This window comes from Hippichthys cyanospilos, chromosome 1, assembly GCF_059441005.1.
Source record: "Hippichthys cyanospilos isolate Australia breed blue-spotted pipefish chromosome 1, RoL_Hcya_1.0, whole genome shotgun sequence".
Taxonomy (NCBI): domain Eukaryota; kingdom Metazoa; phylum Chordata; class Actinopteri; order Syngnathiformes; family Syngnathidae; genus Hippichthys; species Hippichthys cyanospilos.
In genome coordinates, this window is record NC_142369.1 from 4682241 (window position 1) to 4695981 (window position 13741).

Sequence of the window (13741 nt, forward strand, 5' to 3'; positions counted from 1 at the left end):
GGTCTACTTCTGTTTGCACTCTTGCTCGTTCTTTTTTTTGTTTTTTTACAACTTTTGGCTGATCTGGTGCAGCAAAGATATGACAAAAAAAAAAAATCTGTAGAATTTTTGCGCGTTTGACTCCACTCTGGTGTAATTGCACTGATCCTGGGACAAAACATCATCCTGGTGTGGTGGCAAAGTGAGAGCACTCTGTTTCTCGGTCTTTGGCGGAGGATGCTGGCCCTTTAAGAGAGGAAGCGAGCGAGATAAGCCCCCCCCCTCCCCGTGAAACCCCCCCACCCCCTTCCTCCAGCACATTGTTCTGCCACTGCCGGCGAGAAGCGGCTTCCTCCGCACGCCGCCCTCCGCGGCAAACACGCACGGACAGACTGACGGACGCCTGGACTGGATGCGGACGCTCGCCCCACGGTGGACGGGGGGCGGGTGCGACGCCTGCTTGCCGTTGATGACGCACAATTAGGAGCCTGACATTCAAATCGGAGACAAAAGGGCACGGCGGGTGCTTCCGAGGATGCTCTGAGTGAAGTCACGCCGCCGGACCGGGAACAAGCTCAGGTGACACACACCCGCGCACTGAACAAAGGGGGGATCGCGGCTTGATGCTACCATTCCCGTTGTCATGGCAACCATATCGTAGTCTGAAGTCATGTTGAGGAGGTGAGAAGAGGCGCTCGTGAGTTGCTTTTCATCTCGCCAAGTCAAGGTCTTCCCAGAAGATGTAAATCATTTTGGTGACAAATCCTCTTCCGCACGGAGCAACAGGAAATGTGTGCGTGTGCGTGTGCGCGCACGTGTCCTACTTTTTGGCCTTTGTTTGACGGCCCCATAGAAAACACACAAAGATGTGGAGACGGAGACCACTGGAAAAAATGAGACAGATGAGTGCATCAAAATGGTACCCAAAGAAGAATTAAAGGTCCACAGACCCACCTGTCTGTCTGCCTGTCTGTCTCTATGTCCATGTCATCTGTCGGAGGTGAAGCGGTGTCTCTCTATCTACTGTCAGAGGTGAAACGGTTGCCATGGCACCCTTCAGGGGAACTAGGAAACTGGTGGGGACTTTCAGAAACACAAAGAGACTCGAAAGGTAGTGCGGAGAGACATAGAGACTTATAGGGACTTGTAGGACATGGCGAGGCCAATAGAGATTTTTTGAGGCATATGACATGACTTGAAACCAACAGTCAAAGGACAAAAGGCCACAGATAGGGTGATGTGGTTCTCATGGCATAGTTGTCAATTGGACTATGAGACCAGAAGAGACGTTTAAGTCATGGTTGCACTCAGAAAAAGTATGAGACTGCATCAACAAAACCCAGAAATTAAACGTACAAGAAACAGTAGATTAACGGACTTGGACGAACAGACAGATAAACTCACAGGGAGAACTGTTTGACAGGTAGACAAGGACCAGATGAGAACCGAAAGGAAACTGGAAACTAAATACGCTCACAACAAATGAGACAAAACGGAACACCTGGACAAGAAACAATTGGAAGAGGAAGCTGATTGGCCAACACAAGGGTAGCAGGTTAACATAGACAAGTGGACACAATCACACTGATGAGGACAGACACAAAGGGAACAAACATGAACCTAAACATCTCAACTCGAAAACACTATTCACGCCACAGAAAAAGCCCGAAACAGAAAAGACCAGAAAGCCCTGACACCAACCCACAACAAACAACTAACAAATGTCAACAGAAGATGACAATTTTAAGGAAAAACCAAGATTTGTGAAGATTTGTATATGGACATAATTTGGTGATATATGAGACAAGAACTGGACATGAAGAGATTTTTTTAGGGACATGAAACGACTTTGAGGGACTTGCAGAATATGAGGAGACCTACAGGGATTTTTAGGGATATGACAAGACTTGAAGACAACAATCAAACGAACAAAGACCGCAAAAAGGGTAATGTGGCGTCCATGGGATACTTGTCAAGGGAACTATACGACGTTGGGATGTCAAAAGATTCAGACGAATTCTTAAAGATGTCATGAGCTTTGTCAAGACAGGGGCAACATTTGGAAGGTTAAGAGTTTTAAAATTTGTAGCAACATGATTTCTAGACCCACGATCCCAGTAAGAACAAACAGCTGTGGAAAATGGATGGATGGATTGATGATTTGTAGGGAGTTGTAGGACATGAAGAGACCTAAGCGGATTTTTAGGGACACGGCAAGACAAGAAAACTACAAGTACCATGGAAAGGAGCAAGGTCCAAAAGTAGGGAAATATGGTTGTCATGGAACAGTCGTCAGGGAAACCATGACTTTTTTTAAGGACATAACAAGACACTAGGAAATTGATCTACGGACATGATTTGGAGGAACATGAAGAAAGTTGTAAGAACATGACTTGTATGTACATGAGGAGACATTTTTTTCGTGACTTAAAATGACATAATCTCATAGGGACTTTAAATAGACATCAAGAGACTTTTATCATGTCCTCCTGTTTGCCTCTCGGTCACCAGGCGCTCCGGAGGTGAGGCGGTTGCCATGGCACCCCGACCGTCGTCAGGAGAACTATGGGGTCTCCACCTGATGCCCCCCCGCATCCTAGTGGATTGCTGCCTTCCCAACGGTATGTGTTTCCTCCCCTTTTTGGTATCCCAATATTAATCAGCTTCCAATGCCCGTGTCGTGATGTACACAGGGATGATGGTGAGCTTGGAGTGTCTTCGAGAAACTCCTCTCATCAGCATCAAGCAGCAGCTCTTCACAGAGGCTAGGAAGTACCCTCTATACCACCTTCTGCAGGTACGACCACCCCCAGGAAAGGTGGACTTTACAGGAGGGAAAAAACACTCGAACGGACATGAAAAGACCCGCAGAGACATGCATACATTGGTCGGGACTTTAAGGGGCAAGAGACTTGGAGATTTGTCGTTAATTGTTGGGACCTAGAAAGACTTGTAGGAACGTGAATGGCAATAAATGGAAAGACACTTCTGGGACATTTGGTGATCTGTGGGGACAGGACTAGACCTGTCTGGACTCGAAACATCTAGTGACAGCAAGAAAAGACATGTGCAGGCTTGCAATAAACATGGAGGGACTGTCGTTTTATGGACATGAAGACTTTGAGAAAATTCCTGAAAAGGACGTAAACTATGAACTATGAAGTGAAAAATAGGACCGGACTCTCTGTTCTTTGGCAGGAGGAGTCCAGCTACATCTTTGTGGGTGTGACCCAGGAAGCAGAGAGGGAAGAATTTTACGACGAGACGAGGCGGCTTTGCGACCTCCGCCTTTTCCACCCCATCCTGAAAGTGATTGAGCCGCTGGGAAATCGGGAGGAGAAGATTCTGAACCGAGAGATCGGTAAGGTCCATGGGGCAGGTTGCTGTCGAAGCGCCGGGTTACCGACCAGAATTCCACGGCCACGCCCCTCTGTTTACACACAGGATTTGCCATCGGGATGCCAGTCTGCGAGTTTGAGATGATGAAAGACCCGGAGGTTCAGGACTTCCGCCGAGCCATCCTGGGTGTGTGCAGAGAGGCCATGGAGGAGCGGGAAGGGGGCGGCGCCCACAGCCAAGCACTCTACGTTTACCCCCCAAATGTAGAGTCTAGCCCCCAACTCCCACAGCACATCTACAGCAAGCTAGACAAAGGTAGAGGAACATACTCCACGTCCATCACCCACACCTCCAAACCTGCACCTTGAATGAAACATGACTTGACTTCTATGGACATGTAAGGACAAGAAGAATCTTGTAGGGACATTAGAAGACTTGGGGAGAATTTTAGGGATTTTTAGAGACTTGATGGAACCTAACAGAAGTAGCCAATTAGTCGGGACTCACCGACTGTCCGTCACCGCAACATCCGTCGTCGTAATCGTCGGGATAGACATTACGTCAGATGTCCTTCAGCCCGCCACGCCCCTTTTTGCTTACTCAAATATAATTCAACTGACTTGAACGTCGGCCATATTGTTGCATCAATATATACTGTGGTACAAACTTCATTTAGCCTGCAGTCAATGTAACAGTAGTCACTATACAGCATACACCAAGCAGTGGGGAAATATGTTCAGTTGAGTGAATAAACGGGGTTGGTTCAATTCACCACTTGTCATTCATCGCTATAACCGAGCTGACTTTACCGGAGATTTATTTTGAGTTGCGCCCTTTATTAGTCCTGGTTTCAGGTTCCTTGCTGTTAAGAGCATTCTGGAAATGCCGCAGGAATTTGCATTCTCTCTCTTATTGGCTCTTGGCCAGAAAATGCAAGATAGAAGTTTTTTTTAATTTCCTAATTATAGACATTTTTGCATAAATTCAACCTCAGCAATACTTGGTCTCACTTGTTGTGAATGTGACAGGTGAAATTTAGACAAATGTTAATGAAACCGTCTTCTATAGTTGTAGGGCAGGCAGTTATAAATGACAACCGACTTCCACCACTTGTCGCTTGACCACTTGAGTGTCATGTATATACAGTACTGTATGTCATGATAATGCCATCCAGTGGACATGATTGTTAATTGCACTCTTGTCCCCAGCATTCCCTCAAATAAACATGATGGTGTATTATAGCCATGGGCTAACCCCCTTAGCTGGCTTTGATTTCCTGTTACACTTATATTACTATGTTGTATTTTAAATGTAGTGTAATTGCAGAACCTCAGACATGGCCTTAACTTTAAGTGTAAGTACTAAAATAGAAAAAATAATTTGTGTAATTGTAAACAGAAGTAGACCAGCGTCTGACGAATGACGGACCAGAAAAAGTCAAATGTCGCACTCTAGTCGTGGCAAAGAGTGAGTGCTTTATTCATGACCTTTTTGGTGGGGATAAACGAACACGCAGTACTGTATTTTCCACACTATAAGGTGCACCATCAATGAATGGCCTATTTTAAAATACTTTTCCTATACAGGGCACACCGCATTATAAGGCGAATGGAATAGAAGCAACAGACTGGGGTTGCGTTATGCATCCACTCAAACAGGCATGTCAAACATACTGCCCGCGGGCCAATTCTGGCCCGAAAATGGGTTTACTATGGCCCGCGAGTTTATTCGTAAAGTATAAAATATTTCTGATGAATTAAAATTTGAAATGTTTTATGTTTAATAGTAACATTAATATTTTATGATTAATGGTGAGGTTGTACTTGTTTTGTTTTGGACAGTGATTAAAAAAGTACAATAAATTTTAATTGGTTGTTTTGAAGTTCTATACCATGATTTGATTTTTTTTTTAAATCCCGCCAGATGATCCCTCGCCAGTAGGTAAATGAGTATAATGTAAAGCGCCAAGGTGGAAAAACGATACATAAGCGAAGGAAGGTTTCCATCAATCAATTGACAATAAACGTCTTCGTCTTTGTGTCCCCTTCACAGGCAGACTGATTGTAACCATCTGGGTGATTGTGTCGCCAACGAACTCCAAACAGAAATATACGCTTAAGGTAACCATGGATACATGCATTTTTAGTTTTTAGCTGTTGTTGAAGTCATCAATAAAAGAGACTGAAGTACAAAGCCAGAGTCAAAATAATCTTTTACAAAAGAGGGAGAGCTCCAAGGTATAAATGATCGTGAATGAGTTCACTTATTTGTTGCCGGCCCAGTAAATTGACATCCGGCGCCGTCAATAGCAGTGAATGAAAAACGACTTGAAATAAATGAAACACATTTATGGATATCAAAATACACCTTTTAAAAAGGGATCAAACCAAGGTAAACTTTTGAAACCTGCCTAGCAAAGACAAAGTGACGCATATAAAGACTGCTTAAATAAAATAAATAAATAAATAAATTAAATAAATATGCTGATTATTTACTGCAATGTTTTCACTACTGAACAGTGATAAAACATCAAAAGTTGTACAAAACAATGGCTATAAACTGTGATAAAGTGCTAAATGAAGATGAATCCTAAACTACAGTAATTGCAATCCCATTAACATTTTTTTTAAGTTCAGACATTTTTACTGTATGGTATTATGATAATAGTATAATATTATAATGTTAAGGTACATAAAGTAGTTGATCACTTTCTTCCATACTTAATTGTCCAAAAATGGATTACTTTGGCACTTAATTCATTTAGTAACGAGCATTTTTAGACATTCCTTTAGCCAAACAATCAGGGATTTAAAAACTTGAAAAAGATTGAACGTCCAGACTCATGAAAAAAAAAAAAAACGTAAAAATATGTCTTTGGGATTGAATGAGTTAATAACTGACCTGAAAGCTCAATTTTGCTTGCCGTGAGCAGGTGACCCATGACAGCCTTCCTGAACAGCTGATAGCAGAGTCCATCCGGAAGAAGAGCAGATCCATGCACCTTTCCCCTCAGCAGCTCCGCCTCTGCGTCCAGGAGTACCAGGGCCAATACATCCTGAAGGTAGACACGAAATGAATCCCACTTCCACTGCAGCTCTCTGACTCACTTTCATCTCTACAGGTGTGTGGCTGTGATGAGTACCTGTTGGAAAAGTATCCACTCAGTCAGTACAAGGTACCGGCTTTGAAAAGCCGTTTGAGCTTTCGCCCGAAGGTCCATGGACTAATATGTAAAAAAACACTCAACAAAACCAACAATCTCACCCGCACCTTGTTTCCGCTTGCAGTACATCCGCTCCTGTATCATCGTAGGTCGTCTTCCTCACCTCATGCTGGTCTCCAAGGACAGTCTTTACTGTCAACTTCCCGCATCCAGCTTCGTCACGCCTTCCTACAGGCAAGGCTCCCGCTCAAACGGAGAACCCATCAGGGCTCGGGTAAAGGACTTTCCGTTTGTGTGTCAGTCGGCGGACTCCGCAGCCATCTCCCTGTCCCGGAGGGTCCGATGGATCTCCTCCGCGTTCGCTGTGGGCCTTCAACACCCGGTTGAGGGTCCGACTGCTCTGCGCCACCTACGTCAACGTCAACATCCGAGACATTGACAAGGTATGTCTACCTGAGTTTGTCTCTCTGCATTTTTGTCTGACTGACAATGTGTGTAGATCTACGTAAGAACGGGGATTTATCATGGAGGAGAGCCACTGTGCGACAATGTCAACACACAGCGAGTTCCGTGCTCCAACCCGAGGTAACACGCAGCACGACAGACCTGTTTTTTAACAGCATCTTATAGGTCAGGAAGCAAGTATTTCACAGGGTGTGTTAAGTGAATATTTTCATTGTTAATGTTTTGTAATACATAGATTTAATTTTCTGGAAATTGCCAACCACAGTTCAATTAAAATCTATGTCAGGTTCAGGCAACGTAGAACATTTAATAAGCAACAAAATAGAGGGAAGACAACAAAACATTTTTCTTGTGAGGAGAGCGGAAAGGAACCTGCACCTTCTCAGATCTCCTTTCGGTCTGCTTTCAGTTTCTGTCCACCCCTCTTTTATCATTCATTAAGGTGTTCTTTAGTTAAAAGAAAAAACATTTGCTGCACTGAAAGGTTAAGGAGAACATTATAGCAGCAAGGCGACAATCAGATTTTGATAGTGGGGAACGTAGGTAGAAGTCCATATCCTATCAGCCTATGCAATCACTACTATCTTCTTTCCCAAGAACAAGGCGACAGACCCCGTACTGTTGGATTCTTTGATTAGATCATCGTGTCTGAGATTAGGTCGTCGTGCCTGTGATTAGGTTTTCAGGTCATCGTGCCTGAGATTCATTACAGCTGCAGGAGACATGACAATTCTAACAGAAAATATCGATCTTTATTCTCTACCAAGATAAAATGTTGAAGAATCAAATTTGTCATAACTTGTCCACAATTATTCTAACAATCAAGATTTTACTTGCGCGTTCCGCGTGTTTCCGAGTCTACGGACACCTGAGGTATAGCAGGGGTATTTACTCCATCCACCGCTAGGGCTATCGGCTATGGCATTAGCAGAGTTTACCAAGAGGCTACACTGTACTCATAGTTTATCATTTTGAATGAGCTACTCAATGGCTATCAACTTTTTGAACTTGAGAAAGATGAGATTTTTGCACACAGAGTCGGACAGAAGCCCCAAACTTTCATCGAAAGAGGGTGAAAACAGCCAGGAAATGCATCTTCACATGACCTCTGCGACCACAGCTCTGGAAATACCCAATCAAGCAAGGCCGAAATATTGAAAACACAAAGGACAGATCCGGAATTGTGTTTAGTGAGCAACTGCTATACACCTAAGATCTAATCACTTTGCGTTGACAGAACTGAATTGCAAAGGGGTTCTTCAAGAAAAAACTTTTCAACCTTTGCCCTCTGACTTTGACGTGAACGAATTGAGTATCACTGGTACCTCTGCGTAACACATAGATGGAACGAATGGCTTACATACGACATCTACCTGGCCGACCTGCCCCGCTCTGCCCGTCTCTGCCTGTCTATTTGCTCCGTGAAGGGAAGGAAAGGTGCCAAGGAGGTAGGAAAGGGGAGGAGAAAGGATATAGGAAGTTGGAAAGGTAGAGAGCCCAGCAAATGAATGTCTTTCTGTCCTCTGGTCTGTCAGGAACACTGTCCACTGGCCTGGGGAAACGTGAACCTCTTCGACTACAAGGACATTCTGGTTTCAGGGAAAGTGGCCCTCGGTTTATGGCCTGTCCCACACGGCCTCGAGGACTTGCTGAACCCTATCGGGGTGGCCGGTTCCAATCCCAACAAGGTATGCCACCTGGGATTTTTGCATCTGGTTTTGGGTGCCGGATCCGCTCCCCTAATTGGTTGTTCCTGATCTGTAGGAATCACCCTGTGTCGAACTCGAATTCTCCTGGTTCAACCAGCCGGTTGTTTTCCCAGACGAGCAGCAAATCGAAGAACATGCCAACTGGACCATCAGCAGGGAGCTGGGCTTCAACTACACGCATGGCCTGGTAGGAAAAACAGTGACCCTACCACCACAGACAGACAGACAGACAGAGCCTGTCTCATTGTATAGAACAGTCGCCTGGCGTGTGATAGCAGCGTTTCAGCAGTAGACGCTGAGCAGCTTCGATGCCTCTGCTCCAAGGATCCTCTCTACGAACTCTCGGAACAAGAGAAAGATTTCCTCTGGAGACACAGGTGGGGACTAAACCATCTCTGCGTGTAACCAAGCGCCAAACCACAATTTTTCTTAGTCGGTTTGGGTGTCCCTCCCTTTTGCAGACATTACTGTGTCAATATCCCAGAGTCTCTTCCCAAGCTGCTTCTTTCTGTCAAATGGAATTCCAGAGATGAAGTATCGCAGGTAGGAGTACAACCAATTTCCCCAAAAAAACGGGGGTAAGGCACACATGCAAGTCATAACTAAATCTAACACGAATTTAACCTTTCAAGCATGTCAAATCGAGTCCATTCCTCCAAAAGGTTTCAAACAAGTCTATAGCGAGGTCATTACTTGGTTTAAATAAGTTCTAAGTCGAGTCATACAATGTTGGAGCAATTGGGGGTTCGGTGTCTTGCTCAAGGACACTTTTTTGAACCCACCGCAAGCTCTCAGTTGTGCTATGACCACTCTAGCACTAAGCCATGCCGTCCCAATTGCTGCCTAAAATTTGTTATATAAAGCCCAATCAATATGCAACATGATTTTTTTTTTTAAACCACAATTGAGAGAACTGAACCGAGTGCCCCAATTTTTCCTGAAGTTATTGCTTACCATCCTGTACCCTCCAGATGTACTGCCTTTTGAAGGAGTGGCCTCTAATGGAGTCAGAGTCTGCCTTGGAGTTGCTGGATTGCAATTTTCCTGACCCCATGGTGAGAGAGTTTGCACTGCGCTGTCTGGTCCAGAGTCTGACGGATGACAAGCTGTCCCAGTACCTACTGCAGCTCGTACAGGTTGGCTCCTCGCCCTCAGAGAAAGCTAACTCGGCATTCATGGAACACAAACGGAAGTATCTAATCAATATACTTTCAGGTGTTGAAGTATGAGATGTATCTGGACAACCCACTGGCCCGTTTCCTTATCAAGAAAGCCCTGACCAACCAGAGGATTGGTCACTTCTTCTTCTGGCATCTCAAGTGAGCAAGGCGGGCAAAGAAGGATGATTTTGATTCCGTCGCATGAAACCAATGTCGCGTTTTGGTGTCGGCAGGTCTGAGATGCACAACAAGACAGTGTCGCGTCGCTTCGGCCTGCTGCTGGAGGCCTTCTGCAGAGCCTGTGGCATGTACCTGAAACATCTGAACAGACAGGTGAGTAGGCACTTCTGCCGTCATTCGGTACTTGATTGGTTGATCCGCAGCGCATGAGTCGAACTCCAGTCCTCTAGGGGTGGTGTCCTGCATGTTTTTCATGCCCATTTCTATAACACACCTGATTCAAATGATTAGGATCATTTTCAAGCTCCTGCAGAGCTTGCTAATCGTTTAAATCGGGTGTGTTGGGAGGGAGAACCGGAAAACATGCAGTGTATGGATGGGTGTTTACATGCGTCCATGCAGGTGGAGGCCATGGATAAACTGGTGAACCTCACAGATACGCTGAAACAGGAGAAGAAGGATGAGACACAGAAAGTAAGGAACAGAAAGCGAAATTGCGCCCAGGTACAGGTGCTCACTTGATACCTCGCTGTGATTGGTTGGTAGACTCAGATGAAGTTCCTGGTTGAGCATATGTCCCGTCCAGATTACATGGAAGCTCTGCAGGGATTCGTCTCTCCTTTGAATCCCGTGCACCAGCTGGGGCACCTCAGGTGAAGTGATACTCCCTCCAACAATGACCATGCGGGACATTTGATGTGAGTCAATCTTTTTAGGAATCAGGAGGTGCTTGACTAAAATTAATCAAAGGGAACACTTTGGTATTTAAGACTTGGTTTGAAGAATGTAGAGAAGGCGTATGCCGATTAAGGGAATATCACTCTCATTCGCCTCCCTGGTAAGGTCTCTTCAGGGCTGCAAGAAATGAAGATCCGTCCAATTTTAAAAGTGGTTAGAGGGAGGGAAATCTTGTCAGTATCTGCTGCCCTTGCGACAAGTGTTTGTCATGTTCTTCTTCATCTTCTTTCCTTTTCTTAGCCAATCAGCTCCCTCTTCCAATTGTTTCTTGTCCAGGTGTTCTGTGTTATCTTGTTAGAATTGAGTGTGTTTAGTTTCCAGTTTCCTTTCAGTTCCTGTCGGGTCATTGTTTCTGTGTCATAGTGTCGAAGTGTCCCTACCAGTCCCTCGTCGTCCTTGTGTTCCCGTGGCTTCCCGAGTTTATAGTTCTGGATTTTTGGTTTGTCACCTTTGAATTCCTCAACCTCGTTTATGTTTTTCAGCTGTGCGTATATTAAATCAGTATTCCCGAGCACACCCCCGCCTCTTTGCATCTCTGCCTCTGGGTCAGCACCATCACCCCACAATGTCCAATCGTGACAGTGTTAAAATATGGATGGACTTTCTCCTACGTGTGAGTCTAAAGCTGACCTGTGTGGCCAGGTTGGAGGAGTGCAGGATAATGTCGTCGGCGAAGCGACCCTTGTGGTTGAACTGGGAGAACCCCGACATCATGTCGGAGCTGCTTTTCACCAACAACGAGATCATCTTCAAGAATGGCGATGGTAGGGCATTTTACACGGTCCCGCACGTAGCAGTTATTGTGGCACACGTGTGAACAGCATGAGTTTTGCAGATCTACGGCAGGACATGCTGACGCTACAGATCATCAAGATTATGGAGAATATCTGGCAGAACCAAGGCCTGGACTTGCGGTAAGACATCAGGGAAAATGGCAGAGACCCATGGCAGGTGACTCAGACTTTCCTTACGTTGATTCTCAGCATGCTCCCTTATGGATGCCTGTCCATCGGCGACTGCGTTGGTCTCATCGAGGTGGTGAAGAGCAGTTTCACCATCATGCAGATTCAGTGCAAAGGAGGCCTGAAAGGGGCACTGCAGTTCAACTCCAATACTTTGCACCACTGGATCAAAGACAAGAACCGAGGAGAGGCGTCAGTATCTTTCCGTCCACTAGATATGTTCCACACCAGAAATCCGTGCTCTGATGTGGGCGTGGTAAATGAACCGCAATTAACAGAGCTCCAAGCTGTTACCAAGTGTGACCTCGCTCTTACAGGTATGACCGTGCCATCGACTTGTTCACCAGGTCGTGCGCCGGCTACTGCGTGGCCACGTTCATCCTGGGAATCGGCGATCGGCACAATTCCAACATCATGGTGAAGGAGAACGGACAGGTGAGCCTTCCTGCCCTCCCCCAACGTACACACGACCTCTGAACTTGAGCTTTCCTGCAGCTCTTCCACATAGACTTCGGCCACTTCCTGGACCACAAGAAAAAGAAGTTTGGCTACAAGCGGGAGCGGGTCCCCTTCGTTCTCACACAGGACTTTCTGATTGTCATCAGCAAAGGAGTCCAAGAGTCCACCAAAACCAAAGAGTTTGACAGGTGCTTTTGTGGTTTTTTTTCTTCTTCTCACAATCGTCCATCTGTGTCCAAGTAAGATTCTCACCCACCCTCCACACGAGCAGGTTCCAGGAGATGTGCTACAAGGCCTACCTGGCCATTCGCCAGCACGCCAGCCTCTTCATCAACTTGTTCTCGCTGCTGCTTGGATGCGGGATGCCCGAACTGCAGAGCTTCGACGACATCGCCTACCTGAGGAAAACCCTGGCACTGGGTAAGACATACTCACACAAGCTTGAGGCTAGTACTGTATTTTTCGCACTATAAGGCGCAGCTAAAAGCCTTCAATTTTCACAAAATTTTCTAAAACAGTACATAAAACGCAAGTTTTCATTTTTGCGGGGCGACAAAATAAAATAACTTAATCGCCTTGTAAAGCCTTCAATTTGTACCACTGAATTTCAGTTCTAAATTAAACTCAATTCTTATTTTGTGTGTGTGTGTGTGTGTGTGTGTGTGTGTGGGGGGGGGGGGGGGGGGGGGGGGGCAGAAAAAAGCCAGCAGGAGGCGCTGGAGTACTTCAGCAAACAGATGAATGACGCTCATCATGGAGGCTGGAGCACCAAGATGGACTGGATCTTCCATACCATCCGTCACATGCCCAATGAGCACTAACCGACTCATGAACTAACTCATGCACACGCACTATTGCGTTGTCAGAGCAACGCAAATCTCAGGGTTGCGGGTCCGAGAATGCCAAAGGCGTCTTCCCCCCATCTTCGGTGCTAATGTTAAGCCAGAGGCAGCTGTTGTAGCATTGCATTTGGAACAAACTTTCGTGACTAGCTGCTGTGAAGATAAGAAAAAAAGAAAGCAATAAAAACGGAGACAATCAGCACAAGCCAATCGTGGGGTGGGGATGGGGGTAGGGATTCAGAGTAGCCACACTGGTGTTGATGTTGGGGGATACATTTACAAGTTTGGGGTTGAACCGTTGAATTATCTCGTCTACAACAGCAAAATTGGTGAATGATGAAGATGATCAATTTCAAGGAACGACAGTGTGTTAATTTAGTCCACGGCGTGTATGGTGATATTTGCACTGTGTGACAGTACTTGGCTACAGCAAAGTGTGACTTTTGCTAAATAAATTAATGAAATAAATGTCTTAAAACAGTCGTTCTCTATTCATGTTTTCGGGGTACCCGAATTGGCCTCCAAGTCCCGCTTCACTTTTTTGTTTTGTTTTGCTGCCATCTTGTGGCGTACGAGTACCTTTCTTTTTTTCTTTTTTTTTAGAAACGTTAGTTTCCTTGCTCGTGTTCACACAAAAAAAGACAAAAAACATTGAATCTTAATTGCAGCCTCCCACCGAATTTTTAAGGATATCGGGGTCACATGTTTTACGCTCGTCATACACAGCTCTATCCTTTCTGCTACA

At 45.4% G+C, this 13741-nt stretch overlaps 1 protein-coding gene across 1 annotated transcript; it reads left to right on the plus strand.

Annotated features, from left to right (window-relative positions):
• Window positions 1-311: 311 nt before the first annotated feature.
• LOC148428703 (phosphatidylinositol 4,5-bisphosphate 3-kinase catalytic subunit alpha isoform) lies at window positions 312-13479 on the plus strand. The gene is made up of 28 exons (XM_088407935.1): window positions 312-558; window positions 2491-2600; window positions 2673-2776; window positions 3178-3340; window positions 3424-3633; window positions 5371-5438; window positions 6251-6379; window positions 6440-6493; window positions 6606-6715; window positions 6783-6924; window positions 6981-7066; window positions 8289-8394; window positions 8482-8634; window positions 8711-8842; window positions 8908-9032; window positions 9117-9198; window positions 9627-9791; window positions 9871-9974; window positions 10049-10148; window positions 10398-10469; window positions 10542-10648; window positions 11376-11497; window positions 11569-11647; window positions 11717-11887; window positions 12013-12130; window positions 12191-12342; window positions 12426-12574; window positions 12851-13479. Exons 2-28 carry the CDS (start codon window positions 2516-2518, stop codon window positions 12973-12975), a joined length of 3213 nt encoding a protein of 1070 aa, XP_088264061.1. The 5' UTR covers window positions 312-558; window positions 2491-2515; the 3' UTR covers window positions 12976-13479.
• Window positions 13480-13741: the final 262 nt, after the last annotated feature.

Coding starts and splice junctions, on each gene's coding strand:
- LOC148428703 (XM_088407935.1), top strand. CDS start 2,516: ATGGCACCCCGACCGTCGTCAGGAGAACTATGGGGTCTCCACCTGATG. Junction 3,341..3,423: donor GATTCTGAACCGAGAGATCG/GTAAGGTCCATG, acceptor GTTTACACACAG/GATTTGCCATCGGGATGCCA. Junction 9,792..9,870: donor ACCTACTGCAGCTCGTACAG/GTTGGCTCCTCG, acceptor ATATACTTTCAG/GTGTTGAAGTATGAGATGTA.